At 45.3% G+C, this 22,336-nt stretch overlaps 1 protein-coding gene across 1 annotated transcript; it reads left to right on the top strand.

The window, feature by feature from the left end:
* BICDL2 (BICD family like cargo adaptor 2) lies at positions 1-16,783 on the top strand. Its single transcript, XM_066628711.1, has 9 exons — positions 1-306; positions 3,764-3,979; positions 6,683-6,799; positions 9,094-9,240; positions 9,472-9,654; positions 11,431-11,604; positions 11,701-11,831; positions 15,817-15,937; positions 16,607-16,783. The coding sequence occupies exons 1-9, from the start codon at positions 1-3 to the stop codon at positions 16,781-16,783; spliced, it is 1,572 nt and encodes a 523-aa protein (XP_066484808.1).
* Positions 16,784-22,336: the final 5,553 nt, after the last annotated feature.

Raw genomic sequence — 22,336 nt, 5'->3', positions numbered from 1 at the left:
ATGGCAACAACCACAACTTCTTCCATGTACCCTGAGGAGGAGGCCCTTCGGACCCCATTCCCCCTGACCCCACCTGCCCTGGGAGATGCATTTTACCCCTTTGGGGGTGAACGGCAGCAGACTTTTGTGGGAGACACGGCTGCTGGTGAAGGGGACCCCGAGGATGTGGATCTGGGGGTGCTGCTGCAGAGGAAGGAGCAGGACCTGCTGCTGGCGGCTGAGCTAGGAAAGATGCTGCTAGAACGGAATGAGGAGCTGGAGCGGCGCTTCGAGGAGCAGGCCCGGGAGCATGTGGAGGCCAAAGAGGTGAGTGAGCGGCACAGCAGGCTGTGGGGTGCAGGGGGCAGAGTGTCAGACTTATATGCCGCTTAGCCATGAAACTGAGTGACAGTCCCAAGTCAAGCAGGATCTCTTGGCTTAGCCTACCTCACAGGGTTGTTGTGAGGACCAAATGGGTGAACCCCCACACATGCCACTCTGAGTTCCCTGAATGCCACGCCAATAACCCCAAACAGCAGGGTCCCTGCACTCATTGAGCTCCACTTTGTTATGAATCCAGGAGTCCTGGCTGGCTTTCTCTAGTGGGTTGTGCCACGGCAGACCCTCTTTCCCAAGAAACGCCGGACCACAGAACCTTCTACCCGCTGCCCTCCTCTGCTAAACCTGCCCCAGATCCAGGGCATCTTGACTGTTTCTGCATCACACATTCATCGCACCGAAAATGCGAGACGGAAAGTGCTGGAGGAAATGGCACAAGAACCTGACATCAGTTGTGGCAGATGACGATCCCACAGCTGGTTGCATTGCTCCTTGAGTTCATGACCTCCCACCTTTCCTTAGAATTACTTCCCCTGTTAACCACATGTGTAAAGTGAACAAAAAAATCCTAATGTCAGAGCAGGGCAATATGCCTTTATTAGGACTATGGGAAAGGGAGCCAATATTTCAGTTTCTGCTAAATATCTAGCCTGGTGTTCAGCCTGGAGTTCAGTTGAGTTCCAGTGCTTGCTCCCTTCTTGATCCTAACAAAAACATCCCCTTTGTAATTTCTTTTGAGTTTTTTTTCCCCCTTAACAGACCAGCATGTCTACCTGCAATTTTTTAGTAGCTTTGGAGGCAAGCCTGGCTCCCCTGTTTGCACAGTATTTGTGTCTCTCGGAGAACCCAGGCGTTCTGCCTCCCCAGCTGTCTTTCCTGCAGAAGCACCTCTGGGGTTACGTTTCACACTCCCAACTTCATCACCACTCAAACAACCCTTATGGCTTTGACCTAGGGTGAAATTGGCACCAACTGCCTCTAGGCATGATACTTGTGGCGACTGGTTGAACCAGTCTGGCATGAGGAGGGCAGCGAGGTGGAGCTGCTAAGTGAGTGGGTATAATTACCAAGTGAGAGGGAAGGAAGAACAGTGAGTGACCAAGTGGAACATGGGAGGGTTTAGAAAGCGCCAGGTATGAGTCACCCCCAGCGAGTCTCACACACCTGCTGTACCCTACTGAGGCGACCCAAATATTTCTGATGCTTACAGAGTCTGGGCCGGAAGCCAGAGCGTTGAGCAGAAACTACCATATCACTGGAAAGTGAAGCTACGGTTGTTACAAGCCTGTTCATTTGTTGGGGCTCTGTCATTAAAACGGTCATTCAGTTCCAAGTGAAAGCAAACGTGTGCCCACAATGGAATGAAATACAGAGACTTTTCCCCTGCTGGGGGTATTTGGGTGCACTGTGGCTTGAGGGTGGGGGCAATCCTTTGAGGGAGCTCCCAGCACCCTCATTAGAGAATTCTTGTGCAGGATTGACTTGCTGAAGTAGAAGGTTCTGTGCAAAGTGTATTGTGAGCCTGAGCACTCTATACCACAGAAACATATGAATTGCCAGGCTGGATCAAACCAAGGTCCATCAGTCTGTTTCCAGCAGTCACCTTCCAGTGGCTTCTGGACTGTCCCAAGCCAGGCATGAAGGGGACGGCTTTCTCCTTTTACTTGTCTCCAGGATTTGGCATTCTGAGCTATGCTGCTTCTGTGCATTGAAGTGCACTGTTTTCTTCAATGCCCTTGAAAGTGCACTGAATGGCAAATAATCTACAATGGCAAATAATCATTTGTATCTGGATTTAGGGCTCAGGTTTGTGAAGTCAAAGGGTGCAGATTCCAGGAAGGCCTAAGCCAATATGCCTCCCTCTTTTTAGATGTATTAATGACTTATTAAGGTCATCCATACACATGTGTGAATTTTCATTGATCACCTTCAGATTCTGAAAGAATGCAATGTAAGGTATAGATTCCACATGTAGCCTAGTTTGGGTCACCAGGAAAGATGAAAGAGCAGTGACTTCAATGGGGTATGGGAGGCCAGCACGTCACCCCCATAATGCACCTCCTCCCATGCAGTGGGTGGGGCAAAAACTGGGTAGTGGGCGTGGTGATGTACCATCGCCTCACCCTTTCTGGTTTTTTAGCCAAACCTTTTGATAGAACAGAGATATTTCAAAGCGGCTTGTTTCATTGCATTCTGTTGTAAATTATGCATTGAATGATATATAACATGATGGTATTATTCCTACAAACCAATATTTTAGCAATTTTGGTCACCAGTGGTGTCACCCCTCCAAGGTGACTCCAAGGTGACCTTACTAACACCTTATTGGTTCCATACTGTGGCATAATAACATCTCATTGGCTGTTCGAACAATCAGTCTCAGTTGTCCTTTTTGACTTAAGGAAATGTACTGTTTTGTTACATAAGAGAGTTGCATTTTTGTTTTTTGGCCTTAATTTTTGTTAGAATGGAGATATTTCACTCCGGTTTTTTTCAGTGCATTCTGTTGTAAATTACACATCGAATGGTATATAACATAACGGTGTTATTCCTACAAACTGTGTGTTGTGTCTGTTGTCTTGTGTGCTCCCTTGGGTATTTGGTGGGCCACTGTGAGACACAGGAGGCTGGACTAGATGGGCCCTTGGCCGGATCCAGCAGAGCTCTTATGTTCTTATCGCATGACTCCCCCAGTGCGCATCACCCCTCTCGTGCGTGTCACACCCCGTAGCGATGCAACTGTGAGAGAGATAACCCAATAGAGATATTATTTTTGAGTATATTATACACACTCCCCGGGGGGGGGGAGGGGAATGATAAATTTGTTTGCATGTTGATACTACAGAATCAAAGAAGTTTATGCTGCAGATTCACACCCCAAATTTATCTTTCTGAAAGGTAGTTGATTGCAACTTCGAAATATATTCCTCCCATGCACTGGAGCAGACAATGAGAAATGAAACAAACTGGGAGGAAGATCCTTCTGTTGATTATAATCACAGTAAGAGATGAGAGACTGGCAACCATCCTGTGAGAGAGACCTGTGTGTGTTTGTTGAGGCTTGTTGCCTGGGGAAAGGCGGTATAGAAATATCCTAAATGACTAAATTAGAGACAGTGTTTGTGGCCTGCCTACAGTCAGCAAAAGCAGCAAAATCTTACAGCAAGGGCAAAATCTGAGCCGGTATGCTATATTGGCTCTCCCTTATATGGTGCAAAAGACTGAACTGTGAATCAGGACTTCCCCGTTTCAGATCTCCCCTGTCCCAGGAACTTACTAGGTGGCCTTAGGCCTAGTAATCTCCCATCCCTCTCAGCTTCAACTTCCCTGGCTGTAAAATGGGGATAATCAGACTTATTCACACTTTGCACCCACCAAAACCACTATATAAATGAGAGGTTTGATTCTGATTTGACCCTTCCTGTTCTTTCTGCGTCCCTTCCAGCGTCTTGAACAAGAGAAACATGAGCTCCGTTTGCACCTTGAATCAGGACGGGCTGAATTTGAAACTCGTGTGGCCGAGCTGGAGGCTGACTTGGTCGCTGCCCGGGCTCAGCTGGGACAGCAGCGCCTAGAGCAGCAGGGCACCAGCCGGGAGAGCTCGCAGGCTGTCCTGGATCTGTCTGAGCAGAACCAGCGGCTGGTGGAGCAGCTCAGCCAGGTAAGGCTGGGATCTGACTGGCTTTCTTGAGTTGAATCAGTGAAGGGAAGTAAGCATTCCATTTTTCTAACAAGGCTACCTTTAATAGTGGAACAACAGGCAGGCATTCAACAGATGAAGGGTACTCTACAACTGCATGCTGGGAAATACCCTATGTGTTGAATTCATGCAGCAGCTGTGTTGAATGCTGCACCTGTCCTAGGCTTGGGAGTCCTAGGGCAGGAGCCCAGACTTCTGGTTGCAATTGGAATGAGCTCTGTTGAGGGTGAAGTGCGGTATACAGCCTAGAAGAGGGTGCTCAGGGGGTTATCAGCTCTGACTGAAGCCATTCCTGGAATTTTTTTGGCCCCCAATAGAATGTAATGCTGGAGATTCCTAGGGACCCTGTTATAATCCCCAGAATTGCTTTCAGTCATCACCTGGAGATTGGTGTTGGTTCCTGGAGACCTCAAGCTAGTCCTGGAAGCCTGGCAACTTTAAGTGCTCGTGATCTTTAATTTGGTCTTGTGAAAGAGGGCAGGCAGAGACAGGGGTGTCTTTTAGGAAAGGCAAAGCACTCCTGTATCTATATGCAGTGTGTGATGCAGCCTTCTGGGCCTGTATAGCTTCAAGGCTGTGGGACTGCATGATTGTATACATGCTCACAGTTAAAAACTCCCTTCCTGGAGAAAGCTAGCATGGGAGGAAGGTATGATTGAGCCAAGTCTTCTCCTTGCTGTGTTAGTTTTCTATGTGCAGGGTGGGTTTGATAATGGTGGTGGCAATTCAAGCAGTAGAATACCTGCATTTTCTTATTGTCTTCTTCAAACCCCCCCCCTCCTTTTGTTCCTTGCATACTGTGCTGGTTCGATTGCAGAAGGCTGCATTGTATAATATAAATTCAGACATATAAAAGAAAGCAAATTGGCCACAGATTTAAAAACAACAAATAACTCCAGCAACCTCAATCATTGTGGTTTTTCAACTACTTAGCGAAACTGTTGTCTTGCTCTAGTATTACTGGAGTTACATTTTTATCTGCCACTCATTTCCTTTGTTCTATATAACTGATTTTGTGTTTACTGTGATTGCTTTTATGGTACTGTGATATTATCTGTTGTGAGCTGTCAGAGGGAAAAAACCCAGAAAAGTGAGAGAGATTAAATAAACATTTTAAACTGCAAACTGTCTTGAGTGCATTGGCAGAAAGGCTGTTTTACATAATAAATGTAGCAAATAAAACATTTGAAAAGTTTTACCTTGACATTTGACTTTTGCCGTCACTTTCTATAAGTCCCTAAAAATCTATTTCAGTTTGCAAGATTCCATTTTATTTACACTTTGCTAATTTTTCCCCCTTAAAACCCCTAAATGTTTCAGAAACATTATGGAAAACTATAAAGAGGTCAATGGCTTTGCTTGAACATTTCCCCTTGAAATTTATTGTGGCTCTAAGTGGAATAAAGTGTTTGCATAGCTCCACCTTCATCCCTTTACTTTTTCCTCCTTTAGGAATGAAAGAAAGAAAAAAACCCAGCAGAATGCTTTTCAAATTCAGATGTATATGAAAGAAACTAGATGAAATTGAGAAATGTCAATATTTTTCACAACTGCAGAACTTATTTCTGGAGCAGCATTCAAGGGCATGACTCCCAAACATACACCCTTCCTTGTAGTCATGCAGATTCTAACACACCACAACCACAAAAGCAGGTGGGCCTTAGGTGTGTCGCGCTACAAGTTCTGATATGAAACAAGGAATCCATTTGACTCAAACAAGCCATGTGGTGAGATCATGCTGCTTTGTTGTCACAGCACTGACCAGACTGGCAGGTCTCCAGGAATGTAGGATACTTACCATGTGGAGGTCAAATAAATGAGATAAGACTTTTAAAGCTCTCTGAATGCTGAAAAGTGCAACAGATGTTATCATAAATCCAGATTCAGCACTTCTAAGTTGCCAGGTAGACTCCCAGAAGAGGCTGATTGCACTTGTAACTTTGATTCCTGCAACTAGATAATGAAATGTGAAAGGTTCCCTTCCATATCAGGCCAATGAGGACATTATTCTAGGAACTGGAATGCAGCCATAAGATGTATATGTCTCTTGAATATACTTTTTAAAAATTGGATTTGGGGCATTTTTAGCACTCTGGGTGGATAACATGGTATCAAAAAGCATCATTATAATAAAATAGATTTGTACAGCATTGAGAATTTATTTTCCTTTTAAAGTTCAGGTTTCTCCACCTGTGTATGTTCTTGGGAGAAGGAAGAAGAGACAATGACACACCGGTTGGAGAAGTGTGGGGCTTTGATACAAAGTTCTGGCTTGGAGACTTCTTATCTCTTAGTCCAGAACTACCAATGGTGGTGGGGTCAGGAAAAAGTGGGGTGTTTTCTGCCTAAAACAAACAAGAGTCATCAAGCTCACATGAAGGTTTGCCTCTCAGTGATTTGTATGCCATTTTTGAGTTTTCAGTAGTGAAGAGGTACTCCACATATGCTCAGTGGTACACTCATTACTATTGTGCAAGCCCTGTCTGGATATTATTCAGTGGTAAAAGTCAAGTGCTCTACACGTGCTCAGAGGCCAATTGTTTCTTATTCAAGGGTGTTCAAGGGTGAGACTTAATTGTTCAAGGGTGAGACTAGATGCTGAAAAAAGATTTAAGGACTGAATCCTGGCTATTTCCAAGGCCTAACATCTGTCCACCCACCCAGGTTGCCCGGCTGGAGCAGCAACTGAGGGAAGAACTTGCTGTACTGCGTGGGGAGCATCGGACATTGACTCTTAACAGTGCTGAACATACTGCCCAGACACAAAGTCTTCAAGCTGAGGTGAGGAAGAAGAACTTTCCCTTGCTGCCTGTCTTTGCACCAGGGATGCCAGATAACTGAGGAAGGCACCACGGATAGACACCTGATTTCTATTCCTAGGAGGTGCAGTCTCCTAACCTGCGACTGGCTGGTTTATCATGGACTACAACAATAGTGGCTCTGAAGAGAGATGCCAGGGCTTATTCTTCATGGATTTCCTTCTCTCCTCTCTTGGCCCATGTCCTAGCCATGTAGGGAATGGTAGTGGTTTCTCATATATGAAGCAAGGCTGACCCATCCAAGGGGCCAACTGAAGTGTGCCAAATGCTGCCCCTCCTCCCTTACCAGCTGATGTGCCAGCCTCTGTTGCTCCTCCTACTCCCTGCATTGGAAACGGAGGAGGGGAAACAGAGCAGAAGAGGAAGTGTAGAGGAGAAGAGACTTGTGGGCTAGAGTGTCAATGTTCTCCACATTTTCTCTTCCACTCTGTCCTTCTTCTCATTTTCCAATCCACTGTGAGCGGAATTTCAGTGGATACTTGGTGAACAGAGATAGGTACTCCCTGCCAACTTGCTGCCTGAATTCACATCTCAATTGGCTTCATAGATGGGCTGGCCATGTCTATATCTATTTTTGAGTTGGCTCTTTCTGGAATTACTCCAGACCAGTGGTTCCCAAATTTTTTCAGGCTACCATCCTCTTGGTTCCATAAACCCATCCCCAGTGCCCCCTACCCTATAAAGAGCATTATTCAGAATAGCAGTTTGTGTGATTCACTCAATAGGACAACAATTACATTCAAAATAGTAACCATTAATTGCACATTTATTCAATTAAAATGGTTTAGCTTATTCAACAAAATTATGAACTTGATCCAGTGACACCAGCTTTTCAAAGTCATTTAATAAGAATCTTAGATATCACACAGGCAGCCTAATCCTATCCTGCACTGGTCTCCGCTGTACCCAGTGCAGGGTTGGGGCTGGCTGCAACGCAGCCCGGAGCAAGGGGGATCAATTCCCCTTTCCGCGGGCAAGACAGCAGCAGCCTGAAGAGGTGGCACAGATCCAAGCAGCCTAAAGAGGTGGCACAGATCCAAGCAACCCAGCACTAGGCCAGGCCAACTGGGAGGGGGGTTATGATCCAGCCTAAGTGCCGGATCCTGGCTCCAGCTCTCTCCTGGGTCTGGTTCGCCCACCGGTCTACCTCCTGTCTGCTCCCTCCCCACCCCAAACAGTGTTGGCCGCTTCTGAAATTTGTTACTGGCTTTTTGGTGCTGGTATAAATTCATACTTCAGGTATTCCAAATAATGTCTACCTTTCTTCTTTGATTTTTCTGTGTCTGCCATTTCTATTCAATTACAAAGAGACACAAACACATGCAGTGATGACAGTTTCTTGAAACACAATACAGGTGATAAGATCCTCCTTATCTGCGGGTTTGGAAACTACAGATCTGACCCAACACGGGTCAGAAGGGCCTCCTTGTACCTCCTGGACACTCTGGTTGTGTCTGCAAGGGAGACCGTCTGAGGGCCAGCGAGGTTGCACAAGGGCTCCCTGGACTTCAGAAGGCCTGCTGGAGGCCCACAAAAGGCACTTCTAGTTTTTGGCCTTGTACAGCCTCCCTGGGGCTCAGTAGGCCTCCTAGATGCAAGTGGAAGACTCTTCCGGTTGCATCCGGGAGGTACAGGAAGGGCTGACCCACAGGTTTTATCTGCTGGGGGCCTGGGAACTGATCCTGCATGGACACCAAACTCCCACCTGTATACTGGTCTGACTAGAGCTCTGTTGGTATATTTACTGAAAATTCCAGTTGTTTTCACCAGATTTAAGCACTGCGCAGATTCAGAAACTTGGGGTGCCATTTGCCAGCACGGTTCAATAATCCCGCACCTTCTGCCACCCCCTAGCCAATGAGTGACTCTATAGGTAATCTCACCACCTCAAAGTACCATCCACTTTGGGAACCACTGCCCTGCCAGGCTGCAGGCTGGCCTTGCTATTAGGGCCGTGATATGACACAGTGCCATTGAAACGCAAATTCTTTAAAGTATTGCTTTTTTTTTTTTTTTTACTGGAGATGGTGGTATGTGAATTTTCTGCCTCAGGCTGGAAAGTGCATTTTTAGCTCCTTTTCCTGCCTTAGGCTGAAAAGTGCATTTTGAAATAATATATGGACCCTGTAGTTGCTGCTAGCTCTAAACTACAACCAGCTGGATGATCAGGAGATAGGGATATGGGGACTGGTTCCAGCTTGAAAAAAAAGATGTTGACCACCTGAGTTTTATGCATAGTCCCTGTACCTTCCCCAGAACCTGATGTTACTGGAGCGAAAGCAAGATCTGGAGAAACAGACCCGCCAGCTTCGGGAGGAGAACGAATCTATCCAGACGTTGGTGGACACTCTGCATGATAACCTCCTCCTCCTCCGCAAAGAAAACCATGAAAAGGAGCTGCGGGTATAAGTGCTTTTGCATATGAAGTTGGAGGGGACAGTAGCTAGTACTAAGTTTCAAGGGTTATGCTGGAAGTGTGGTGGAGGAAGCTGAATTAAAAATAATAAAGTGAGCTATGTGTGGGTTTGTGCCTCAAAGAATGAGGATGCAGTGGGGCTGCAGTACCTCACGGAAGAAACCTTTACCTCAAGTGGTTTTCATCCACGATAGCTTCTTCCTGTTTCTCATCTCAAGATGCAACAGCTAGAAACGGAAGCTGAGGAGGTCCGGACCTCCAACCGTCGCCTTCAGCACCAGGTCAAGGAATTGAAGGAAGAGATCCGTCTGCATGACTCGGACACCTCGGTAACCTCCATCCGGTCGGAGATTGAAAGCAGCTTGGACGATGCTCCAGGAGCACCTGGGCAAGCTCTTAAGGTATGGAAGAACGATGTGGCAAGTGGTGTGTGTTGTTTCCCTGATTACACCATAGGTAAAGATTTTGATGTCAAAACAAGATGGTAATTAATGTACTAATTTAGGAAATGTTCGCTACGAAGTCTATCTGATTTGCCACTGCTCTTTCCTTCAGAGCAGGTTTGCAGCTCAGAGAGTGTGATGTCTCTGTGATGGCAGTGATGTCACAACATCACATGACATTGTGACATCACTTCCAGGTTCTCCTCGGAGGAGGAAGCCCCAGTGGCTTTACATCCTGTTTTTTCTCTTGTGGAGGCTCTCCTTTGAAGGAGAAGGAAGGGGGGGCAAAGCTGCGAGTGCCTCCGCCACAACTAGGGCGGAGCTTTGGGGTCAGTCATGCGTGTCCCCCCCCCGGCATAGCACCCAGGGCAGGTGTCCCTCAGGCTCTGTACTAGTTACACCTCTGTGAGCACCTGCTCTGCATGCAGAAACTCCCAGATTCAACTCTTCACAAATCCAGGTTGGATTTGAAAAGATTCTTGTAAGAAACCGTGGAGAGCCTCTGCCAATCAGTGTAGCCAATACAAATATAAATGGGCCAAGATGCTGTTGCAGTATAAGGCTCTTCATATGTTCTCTTTATACAGTTCAAAAACTAATTGGAAAATCTAAAATTTATTCTTTTTTCAGGTACGGCCCAGATCTTCTGGCACCTGAGGTGGCAAGCCAAACGCTGCCCCCTCTTACCTTCTGATGTGCCGGCCATTCCTTCTCACACTGCCCAGATTGGAAAAGGAAGAGGGGGACGGAGTAGAAGTGTGGAGGAGAGGAGAGCGGTGCGCTACAGCAACTCTGCCTTCCTTTTCTCTTCCTTTTCCAGTCCAGGGAATGAGAGGAGGAAGAGCTGTAGCAGAGATGAGTGGGCAGATGAAGGTAGGAATCTCCTGCCAGTCTGTTTGCCTGAGGCAGCGTCCTCATTCAGCCTCATGAATGAGCCGGCCCTGTTTCTTCTGACCTAGTTTGGAGACATTGTAATACCGCAGACCAGCAAAGAGCTGAAAGTAAGTGCAGTGCTGGGAAAAATATCAAAATTAAGCAGAAATGATATTCTCCTATGCTAATCTCCCCCTTCCCCTAACATTTCCAGTTAGAGGTGCCACTATGATTAGAAAAAGGAACTTGTAAATTAATTTTGCTGTCAAAATCCTAAGTCCAAAAATAAAGCATTGAGGGGAAAAATGTAAAAGTGTTATGTTGATGAATTGGTTCATCGAACACCAGTGCCTTATGATTCATCATCAAGCTTACATTAAAAAAAAAAAAACTTCCTCAAATTTGACACTTCAAAACTAATGTCTAAAAATATTCAAAATTTTAAACACTCTTTAAAAATTCTGAATTTGTGCAAAACTTCTATTCAGCTTTCACTCTAACTTAAGACTGCTATCCTATATACATACTTACCTGGGAGTAAGTTTCATTGTACTCGGTGGGATGACATCTGAGTAGACACGCATAGGCTTACATTGTCAGGGCTATAGCTAAGACTCCTTTGAATCCCATTAACTTTGGTAAGTCCTTGCTTAGTGTGATTAACTGTGCCTCGGGTGGTGCTAAATTCCTGTGAAAACTTGTGAAAGATCTGTGAGTTCCTTGTGAAAATCTGTTCTGAGACAGTTGCCGCTTGTGACAAGAGATGCGATCCCTGAATGAGCTGCTGCTTTGTCCCATGTCAAAACCATCCAGCACAGGTATCTCAATGGTTGGGGGGGGGGATCTGTTTGTTTACCTTAGCCAATGGTTAATGGCATCTGCAAGACCATCCCTACTGCTGTGGCTCCTAAGAACGCTTCACAGAGATCAGAGGAGGAGGAAGCAGAATATGCTAAAAGGGTGTCCGCCTTGAGTCACCAGGAGCAAGATATACTTCGGCAGAAGGAATTGGAGATCATGAAACTTCACGATCAGGTAGGGTGTGCTGCATCTTCCCACCAGAGGGCCCTGTGGCATGGAATGGCAGGAATTTTCAAAAAGCTTTTTGCATTTTTTAATTCCCATGTCCAGATAACACTGCAGTATGTGGAACTTTGCAATTTACAATCGGAGGTGGAGAACCAGAGGCGTCTGTATCAAGAGAGCAACCGGGACGAGGCCCTGAAATTAGCCATAGTAGATCGGGATGAGGCTATCATTAAGTGAGCATATTTTTATATATTGCCAGAAAATACCCACATATACAAATGACAGCAAATGAAAACAAAACAAAAAACAGATGAAAATCAATATAGTGCTGTATTGTTATTAACGAGATGATTATATTTGGCTTTTCAACCAAAGTTCAAAGTGGTTTAGATAGCTAAATAAATAAATGGTTCCCTGTTCCACAAGGGCTCACATTCTAAAATAATAATTATAATTATTGTAATAATGTGTTTAAATTACACATTAAACCCCAATATGCCTGCTATTCTAAAATCTAATGTTCTAGATTTTTGTCATTAACATCATTCCCAAGTGTTATTCAGCCAGTGCTTAACTACAGAGATTTCTCCCATCTCCTTGCAATATTTAATTTTGCTGTTGGCTCTACATGTGTAACAGAAACATCTTCCCCATTTCCCTACTGGGGAGTGTCCTAGAATCTCTGGGCCTGCTGCTCTGTCCATACAAACATGCATACACCAGTTCCCGGACCTTCCCTGTTTCTCATCCTTCAGCAGCATATTGGAATGGAACAAGGAAAACGTGCTTTTTTCCTGCGCAAGTTTGATCAGCAGATTCATGAAGCATTCCGTATTTTTTAAAAATGGTTTCTAATAATTATATGTGTGTTTAGTTTGGGGTGATTGGGGCTGTCGTTTGGGGTGTTTTCTGATTGGAGAAAAGATCCATAAATTCAAAGCCAGCATCCTCCTAGGGTCCCAGTTCAAAAGGGGCAGCCTGTAGACTATACTAGATAGGGTGTGGAGCATCTCTCTTGTCTGATGTCAGAAGCTAAGCAGGGTCAGGCCTGGTTAGTACTTGGATGGGAGACCGCCTGGGAATACCGGGTGCTGTAGGCTTATACTATAGTCTTTTGAGACTGAAGGTTGCCAACCATCTCCAGCTGGGCTGCTAAGTCTCTGCTTCTCCCCTTCACTTTCTCTTATTGCTGTTGCCTCTGCTCGAATAGATAAAAGATAACACTACATGTAATTGATGGAATTTGAAGCTGCAAGATGTGATGATACCCATTGGGTTAAAGATTCATGGAGAAGACATCTACAGTATCAATCTCAGTCATAGCTATGTGGAGCTTCCATGTTCAGAGGCAGTGTTCCTTTGAACACTAGTTGCTGGGAGGGCAGCTTTGGGGAAGTGCTATTGCAGATTATGTTAGCGCTATATGCATGGAGTTCTCAATGGAATTTCTCCACAAAGCAGTTGTGGGTTGTCCCAAGCAATGGTATAGCTAGAGGGGGTGGAAAGCACTAAGTTTTGCAGGGAGCCTCACTGCAGTGTGCAAGCTGTGAATGCCTCATTGTGTTCCCACCACGTGGAATGGCTATGAAGGGGAGAGGGAGAGGCTCTTGCATGCTGTGGTGAGGCTCCCTGCCGAACTTAGTGCTTTGCGCTCCCTCTAGCTATGCCACTGGTCCTGTGTCGTAGGGGCTGTGGCATGGCAAGTGAGAGGGCTTCAACTCCTCCCACTGCAGAGCTAAGTCAAATCACCCATGAGCGATGGAGGTGCAATTTGAAATAGGTCAGTAGATGGGAGAAGTGTTTGAACCCCCCAGCATAATTGATTTCATTCAGGCCAGGGCCTCCCAAGACTACTTGCTGAAGAAAAAAAAGACTGTACATGCAAAGCTTGCAAGCGCTGTGTCATTTAGCCCTCAGCCACCATGGTGCTGGATGGTGTGTTTCCTTAATCATTGTGGTTTCCTCCATCAGCGTGTCAAGAGTTAGTTTCACAAAACCTGCTGCCCTAATTAAATACCTCAAAATCTCTCCTGTTGTTTGAGCCTTTGTAATGCTTCCTCCCAGGGGTTAATTAAGAACGTAAAAGACAGGCAATTAACTGAAATGATCTTAATCTGTTGACAGCTGTTGCATTTCTGTGCTGTCTTCAACCAAACTTTCTAGCTCCAGGGAACCCTCCCTACCTCAAGTAGCTAGCAGACGAACTGCCCATGTCGGCCATGGAGCCCTTGGGCACCCAACATTTTTCTGCAGCTGTAGCAAAGTGGGGCAGCTGACTTTCAGAAAAACCTGTCTGGCCCCCATTAACAGCAAGCATCAGAGTATCCTGTGTGCACAATATGAGCAAATAAAGTTTAAACCATAGAAGAGTGACATCTTGAGGTCAGAATGGGGAATTCTGTGCAGAGTATCCCATCTGTCATTACTTGCTCATAGAGGGCGCAATCCTAACCAACTTTCTAGCACCGACCTAGCCACAGTGCAGCCCCAAGGTAAGGTAACAAACATGCCCTTACCTTGAGAAGGCATCCTTGACTGCCTCCTCACTGTAGGATGCAGTGCATGCCACATTGGCACTTATGTCAGTGCTGGGAAGTTGCTTAGGATTGCGCCCTTAGACAGGAACAGGAAACCATGCAATGTAAATTGCTTTATTAACTCTTTTTTATTATATATATATATATATCTGAATAATAATAATTTATTGTAATTTTAAATCCCTATTGTCAGACAAATATTAACTCCCCCAAGTTACTTGCACCAATTAAAAATTCAGTGTAACTGATAGGATGCCCTGTGCATAAACGATAAGGAGACACAGGCCCTACTTCAGACTTATAAACCGTAAAAAGCCATGACAAACAAGGCAAAGGGGAAAATCCCAAATAGGGTCATGCCTTTGTTAAGACCAACCAAAAAGTACTACTTTGCCAAGCTGCAGGCTTTTGAATCTTATAGGATTCTTCATCAGGCTAAATTAGATGGCTGGGTGCGGCTAGGTCTAGGAGCTAGACTAATGACCAGGTGCAGAAGAGAGTGACCAAAATCATTAGTTGGCTGGGGCCTTCCTTATGAGGAAAGGCTACAATGCGCTGTGCTCTTTAGAAAGAAGGTCCCTGAAGGGGGACATGACTGAGGGTGCAATCTTAACCTGGAAAGCACTGACATAAGGGCAATGCAGCTCTGAGGTAAGGGAACAAACATTCCCTTACTTTGAGGAGACCTGCATGAGTGACACCCAACTGCAGGATGCAGCACGCGTTCCATTGGCACTGCTATGCCAGTACTGGAAAGCACTGACATAAGCTGTTAGGATTGCACCCTGAGAGGGATACAATTATGAATGGTATAAAGTGGGTAGAAGGAAGTTCTTTTCCATCTTGCACAACACCAGAACCAGGGGACATCCACTAAAATTGACTGACAGGAGAGTTAGAACAGACAAAAGGAAATATTTCTATACCCAATGCATATTTAAACTGTGGAACTCCTTGCCACATGATGTGGTGATGGCACTTCTCAAGCATGGAAGTCTTATGGATGAAAAAGTTATCTATCATAAGTTATAAGTCATTATGACAATATGCAGTCTCTGGGTTTTAGAGGTAGTCTGTTTCCAAATGCCAGATGCAAGGGAGTGGCAACAAGATACAGGTATCGTGTAGTCTTGTATTCTCGCAGACACAGCTAGTGGGCCGCTGTGAGATACAGGAAGCTGGACTAGATGGGCCCTTGGTAACATTCCCTGACTTTGAGGAGACCTCCGTGAATGACACCCAACTGCAGGATGCAGCACATGTTCCATTGGCACCGCCATGCCAGTGCTGGAAAGCACTAACGTAAGGGGTTAGGATTGCACCCTGAATCCTATAAAGGAGAAAGGAAGAGGAGGCAGGTCAGTTTAATAATGCCAGGAAAAAAATGATGAATTGCAAACAGGAATGTATATCCACTGGGGGACAGGCTGATCTTCCCTTGCTGGTGTCCTTGGTTGGCCAGAAGTGGTGTCACTACCCAGTGGCCCTTGTCCTTCTGATGACAGAGTAGAGAAAGTGCATATTTCTCCTCTTGATTCTGCAGTCTCAGGGCAACTGGTAGAGCAGAGGTTTGGCAGGGCAGAGGGAAGCAAGCTCTCTACAGATATGCATTCTTTTGGCTGGCTTGATTTTAAAAATGTATTGCTCTCCTTGTTTCCTACTCTTTGCTTTTCTTTGCTAGGAAAGGTGAAATGGAATTGGAACTGGCAAAAATCTCTTTGGAAAGGGATTCACTGAGCCAGCAATTATTACGAGTCATACGCCAGAAGATGGCGCTCTCCCAGGAGCTGGAAGCTTGGCAAGTGAGTACAATAGAAAACATTTCCTGAGATTGAATCCAGAGCCTTTAAACCTCCTTATTGGCCCTCCAAATTTGTATGCTGGGGGCAGGATGGAGTGTGCAGTGCTCCAGGAAAACCTTAAGAGCAACAAGTGCCAATTTTTTTAGAATCCCTCATTACCAGTAAGACACAACTTTGGCTCCTCCAGAGTTTAATAAATCCCAGATTCACACAGTGACCCAACTGAAACGAGCGTGAGAATTTTTGACTCTTCCTTCACATTCGTAATTTGTTCCAAGTTTGCTTTTGGGATTCATTCCAATTCTGAGCAGGGACCTAAAAGGGAAAGGAAGCTGGGGCTGGGATAGGAAGGGAAAAGGTTGCAGCTGAGAGGAAGAACAATAAGAACAGGATAACAAAAGCAAACACTTACTAAGAAGTACTTGAAAGCCATGGTGTCCTAGGAAAAATTGCAGGAGAGAGAGAGAGAGAGAGAGAGAGAGAGAAAAGATGTTAGGATGATGAATGTGAAAAAGGAAGGAGCCTTCCTTCTCATGCTTGGGAAGAAATAATTGCAGTAATTGAAAGTAAGATCAGTAAAACAGAAGAAAAAGTGGAGTTTTCCAGAATTCCTGGGGTTTCATTTCTTGTCAGTTCACATAATGACTAGTTTTCCTTTCTGGCACACAGGATGACATTCAGTACATCATCCACCAGCAACTTATCCAGAAGCAGCAGGAACGTGCTGCCCATCCCATGGCCTCCTCACCCAAGAGCCCGACTCAAGGCAAGAACCCCCCTTTCTTCCGGCGTGGTACCAGCGCCCCCAATGGCTCGAGCTTCCTCTCGCTTTTCCGGAAAAGTTGAGGGACCGAGAGCTGTCCGGGAGGCTTAAGGTGGCCGAGGAAAGGGAGGATGGTTAGAGAGGATACAAAATGCCCGTACCTGACAAAGGAAGAAGCCAAACTACAGGATGGGCAACGTGGCAGCCACCAGTGAAAGAAAAGTCTTGAGGTGGCTGGGGCTGACGTCGATCTGGTGCCTTGAAACAGCCTGTCAGCAAACTTGAGGCCAAAGGAATTTGTTCTCTGACCCTGGTTAGTTCAGTCAGGATACTTTTTATACCCTTTCTCAGTGTCAGTTTCACTGACTGAATTGGTCATCTGAAATTTAATGACTGGTCCTGGAAATTGGATTAAATTGGAATGTAGTCCTTCTTGAGGTGCAATCAAGGTTCTGTTGTGACTAATGTTGTGGTTAAAGATATTTATTATACTACACATCCTACTTGGCACAGTTGTGGGTTCTAAGTTGTGCCAAGGGATCAACCAGTTTTGTTGAGCAACACCCCAAGTACTTAGGGCATCCTAATGAACAGAAGGCCTGGTTGGGTATTGTAGTTTACATGGTTGTATAACATTGCCTTCTCTAGGGTCAAGCCATTGGTCTATTTACCCAGTGCTGTCTACTCTGATGGTGACTGTTGGTCTTCTTGGGGAAACCTTTAACCTGATTCACACATTCACTTCTGCTGAAAGTGTACTGGAGCCTTGCCCCCTCCAATGAGGCACATGGTAGCCACAACCCCACCCACCCTTCAGATGTTCAGGGTGGAAGTCATGGGGAGAAATCTTCCTCACATTTGTCTCTGTGGACAATGCTGAATGTGGGAGATGGAGCTACAGTACATGGTTAGAAGAAACCCCTCACATTTTCATTCTCCACAGGGCAGTGAACAAAGGATTAAGGTCTTTCCCAACTCTGCTATTCAAGGCCCTCAACAACCAAATAAAGTTGTTAATTTATATTTTTAATACCTCTGGCTTTCTGCTGCCGATTGTATTCCAACAGCTGTGTTAGTCAAGCTGCTGGCCAGTCAGAGGCATGAGTCAGCTGAGTGGATTTTTCTAGAATATTCTGTTGGCATGAATGTTAACATCTCAGTCACCCAAAATTTCTCATTGCTTGGTTGTTTGACCAAAAAGGTCTGACCGTCAGGGACTGATTCTTTTCACCCTTGTAGCTCAGAAGCAGGGTGAAATAATTTAATCTCCCTCACTATTGCGAGGGAAAGAACTTGCAGTTAATTACTCAGTAGCCTGGGATGAGTGCTGTCAGGGTATCCCTGTTGTAGTACCACACTACATGATCACCCCATGGCCATTTCTGAGCTGCATTTTGATCGTCTTAGCACTTTACATTCTTCTGTAACTCTGGTTTCCCTTTTGTCTTCTTTCCTTGCTTTAAGAATGAATACCAAGGATAAGATTATATAGAAGAGGATAGAGAATAAAACAGGAAGGTCTGTGTGCCTTGCTGTAGGATTGGGGCCTTTGAGATATGAGGCAACCTCAGTTTGAGAGGGGTGCAACCTGTTACTATAGGTAGGCAGAAGATGGGGTGTCTTGTAACTTTCCCTTTCAAGCTTGGTGCGCCAGCGCAGGTGTGATTCCCTCCAGTGGGTGGCAGTATTACCACCTCCAGTAGATGGCAGCAGTGTACCATAGTACACTAAATACACTTGAAGAGGGCCTTTTGCTAGTCCTTAAATAAACCTGAAAACACACAACTGTGCTAGGTAATGGGTAATGTTCTAAAATCTGCATATCTTTATGCAAATGAGCAGTGGCTAGCTGATTCTCTGGGAGAGGTAGTAGCACCACCACGTCACAGAAGGTAGTGTTGCTCATCTCCCTTCTCTTTCTCCTGATCTTCCCTTTGCTGGTGCACCTGCTTGCATTAAAAACCAAGGAAGCCGACACTTTTCCAAGTGTAATTTCTCAGCTGCTTAAGAAGTGGAAAACTTTCTTTTTTTAAAAAAAAATGCAGATAAAAATCCAACCTGACAGGTTGAATCAAAATGGAGATTTATTTATCTACAAAGAAGAAAATGTATATTGTTATAGAATATTTTTGTTGTATATTTGTTAATACAGATTTAATATTATTCTGTTTCTTAAATAAAGAAGTATTGCTCTTTAATGCCTCTATCAAATTACTATCAGCAGGCAGTTTCTTTGGGAGGAGAACTGGGGTCCAGCATTGCAGAACAGGGGAGCTGAAAGGGAGCTGGTGGTTCAAGAGAGGGAGTCTAGTAGGGGCAGCCTAGCAAATATTTGGGCACCTGTCCTTTGAACTTATAACCACTCTCAGTGCAATCCTATGTATGTCAACTCAGAAGTAAGTTTCATTGTGTTCAATAGGACTTACTCCCAGGAAAGCGTGTATAGGATTGCAGCCTTCTGGCCTACTATTTTGACCGTGACACATCAATATTCTATCAGCTTACAGCCCAATCCTATCCACACTTTCCTGGGAGTAAGCCCCATTGACTCTAATGGAACTTACTTCTGAGTAGAAATGCATAGGACTGGGCTCTTAACTGGACGTCAATAAACAGAAATTTCCATTCAAAGTTCTTTTGACCTATAAAGTCCTATGTGGTTTGGGATCTGGATATCTTGAGAATTGCTTCCTTCCCTACAAATCTCACAACCTCACCATCTTATGCTTAGCTCCTTTGACCAGTTGTGTGCATGTGACAGGATCTTCATGGTGCTGCTACCCACTGTGTCTTTGCTCTGGAACAGGGGTGTCCAAAGTTTTTGTCAGGAGGGCCACATCGTGTCTCTGACACTGTGTCGGGAGCCGGGGGGGGGGGGGGGAAGAATTAATTTACATTTCAAATTTGAATATATTTACATAAGTATACATAAATGAATATATTAAAGATGAACTTATATGAATGAATGAAAGTCTTGCAATAGCTCAAGGCCTATAAAAGGCCTTGCACAAAGCAAGGCTGGCCTTTCCTTTGCTGCCGCTGCTGCATCACAGATGTGAAACAGCAAGTAGTGGAGAAAGCCCTCATCCCACTAGCTCAGGTGAAAGGTCGAACAGTCATCCTCATACTGAGAGCAGTTCTGTTGGGCCAGCACGGGCTCCAGCAAGTCTCCGGAGGGCCAGAGGCTCATTGGAGACTGTGGGCTCCCTGCGGGCCTGATTGGACCTCATGTGGCCCCCGGGCCGGGGTTTGGGCACCCCTGCTCTGGAAGATATTCAGATGTTTTCTTCTCAGTGTGGTTTTGGCCTGGGTGGCAGCAGACTGGTCCTTTTTCTACTTTTGATTTTGCAGCTTCTCTTGTTCAGTGCTGCTGACTGATTTTTAATCACGCTAATGCATTTAAAATAATTATTCTTTTAATGGATAGACTCCAAGCAGCACTGATGGCCTGTGTGGACAGAGAGGTGGGGTAAAATATTTAAATAATTAAGACATGGCAATGGCAAACCATGCTTCATTTGCAAAATTTGAGAAAGCAGGCTTGGAAATTATGACCTTAGACCTGGAACCTTGTGTGTTTAGGGCCAGCTGTGGTGATGGGAGCAGTGACAGAAAAGGACTCTGGACATGCTCAAGGTTACTTTACTGATATTTCAGAGTTATGCATCTACCCTGCCTACTAATCGCTGTTGAGATTGAGTTCAAGTTAAGGCCCAAGTAAGCAGCAAATGGGAGCCAAATAAGTTGAGCTTGTCATTTGCCCCGAACATTTAACTGAGGGCGCTCATTGAAATGCTGCTTCTATTTTAATAAGCTTCAGTTTTTTCCAGGGGAAAAATAGATCAATTTGTTGCCATCTGAGAGAACTGAAACCAACCCAATCAGAGTTTGCTTACTGTGACTTCAGTACTGGGTCATGGACTGTTTACATTGCATTAACATAAGCGCACGCTAGCAAAACTTTTTTTTTTACTCCAACCTAGAGAACTGGCGTCCCTTGTTCTAGTGACAGACTCTCTTGGCGCTTCTGCTGGTGCCCTCCTTTCCCCTCCACACCAGCTGTGCCCATCTGGGTGGCATTTTTCTACCCGAATGCAGGCCTAGCAAGAGAACAATGCAGGCATTTCTTGTCATGTATGAGGGGGTGGCCGCAGTTGGCATCTCAACCCTCCAGTGAGGAATGTGGAAGGGACAGATGAGGCAGATGGTCAAAGTAAACAGAGAAGGGAATTTCACTGCCTAGCCCCTCAGCCGTGGAATCTCAGTTAGGGTGGACAGAGGTTGAATAGGAGCCAGGACCCCTGGGACTTTTGGAATGAAGTGGGCTCCAGTCTGCAGAACTGTATGCTACCATCCGTTAGCCTTGAAGGAGCCATAAAGTTTACTGCCACAATAGACTTTTAACAGGCTGGGAGAGAAGCAGTATCTCATGGGAGAACTTGGGGTGGGGCTATGACTTCCAAGCCCTGAATCTCTTTCAGCCACACTCCAAAAAAGCATAGCATTTCCTTCTCAACCAGGGATGAGCCAGAGCCAAAGTGCATCAAGACTCGAGTCAAGTCCCAAGTCTCTGCCCCTTTGACTCGAGTCACCCACAAGTCATAACGACAGCCACTGGGATTCGTCCAGTGCCATTTTTTGACTTATTTTGACTCAACCTTGAATCTTGAAAAGCGAGTCAAGCCTCAAAAGAGGTGAAAAAAGCAAGCAAACACACACAAAAGCAAGCTTTGACTTGAGTCTATTCAAGTCTTTTAGTTTTAGAGTAAAATTCCCAAGTCTATGCCCAAGCTTTTGACACACGTGACTTGAGTTTGTACGAAAATGTGTGTTTTCATGACTCGAGTCTGAGTAATCTGAGTCTCGCCCATCCCTGCTCTCAACCTCCAGCCATTCTTCCTGCCTGTTCTCAGAATTTTAACAGATGGAGCTTTATCCTCAGTTCCCAGGCAGATAAATTCACCCAATGAATTTCTGCCTGTTGTACAGCTGTTAAAGGTCCAGGAACCCTGCCACAAAGAAACAAAACTCCTAAAGCACAACCAAGCTGAATCCAACTCCTTCATTACACCACCATGTCCCTCCTATTGGCTCTCAATCTATCTCCACACAGCCCTATTGTCATTTCCAAAGCCTCTCCTCTCTGTCCTGCCTCTCCATAGCATAGGATGGTTGTGGGCTTTTGCTTCAGTGCCTTCTCTGATCAGCCCTGCAGCTCAGTCCTCCTCTGCATGGCTACTCAAAAGTAAATCCTGCCTGTTTTTAGAAATTCAACAGGTGGGGCTTTTCCCATCAGTTTCCATGCAGAGAGAAAGTGACACCTGTTGAATTTCTGCCTGTTGGGCAGCTGTTAAAGGTCCAGGAACCCTGCCAAGAACAAACAAAACTCCTAAAGCACAACCAAAATGAAGCACAACCTTCATTGCTCCTATTGCCCCTCAATCTATCCCCATTCCGCCCTATTGTCCTTCCTATGGCTGCAGTCCTATGCACACTTTCCTGGGAGAAAGCCCAACTTAACAATGGGGACAATGGGGCTTACTTCTGAGTAGGCAAGCCTAGACATGTACAGTCAATTTCCTGCCTCTCCATAGTATAACTGAGGGGCAGTGGTGAGTTTCTGCTTCCAGTGCCTT

Source organism: Tiliqua scincoides, chromosome 5 (assembly GCF_035046505.1).
Source record: "Tiliqua scincoides isolate rTilSci1 chromosome 5, rTilSci1.hap2, whole genome shotgun sequence".
NCBI classification, from domain to species: domain Eukaryota; kingdom Metazoa; phylum Chordata; class Lepidosauria; order Squamata; family Scincidae; genus Tiliqua; species Tiliqua scincoides.
Note: the sequence above shows the minus strand (reverse complement) of the source record. Positions and strands in the feature narration are given on the sequence as shown.

What these genes read in the sequence shown, in the direction of transcription:
- BICDL2 (XM_066628711.1), top strand. Translation starts at nt 1, where the DNA reads ATGGCAACAACCACAACTTCTTCCATGTACCCTGAGGAGGAGGCCCTT. An exon ending in CGGGATGAGGCTATCATTAA is followed by an intron (nt 11,832 to 15,816) that starts GTGAGCATATTT and finishes TTTCTTTGCTAG; the next exon opens with GAAAGGTGAAATGGAATTGG. An exon ending in AGGAGCTGGAAGCTTGGCAA is followed by an intron (nt 15,938 to 16,606) that starts GTGAGTACAATA and finishes TCTGGCACACAG; the next exon opens with GATGACATTCAGTACATCAT.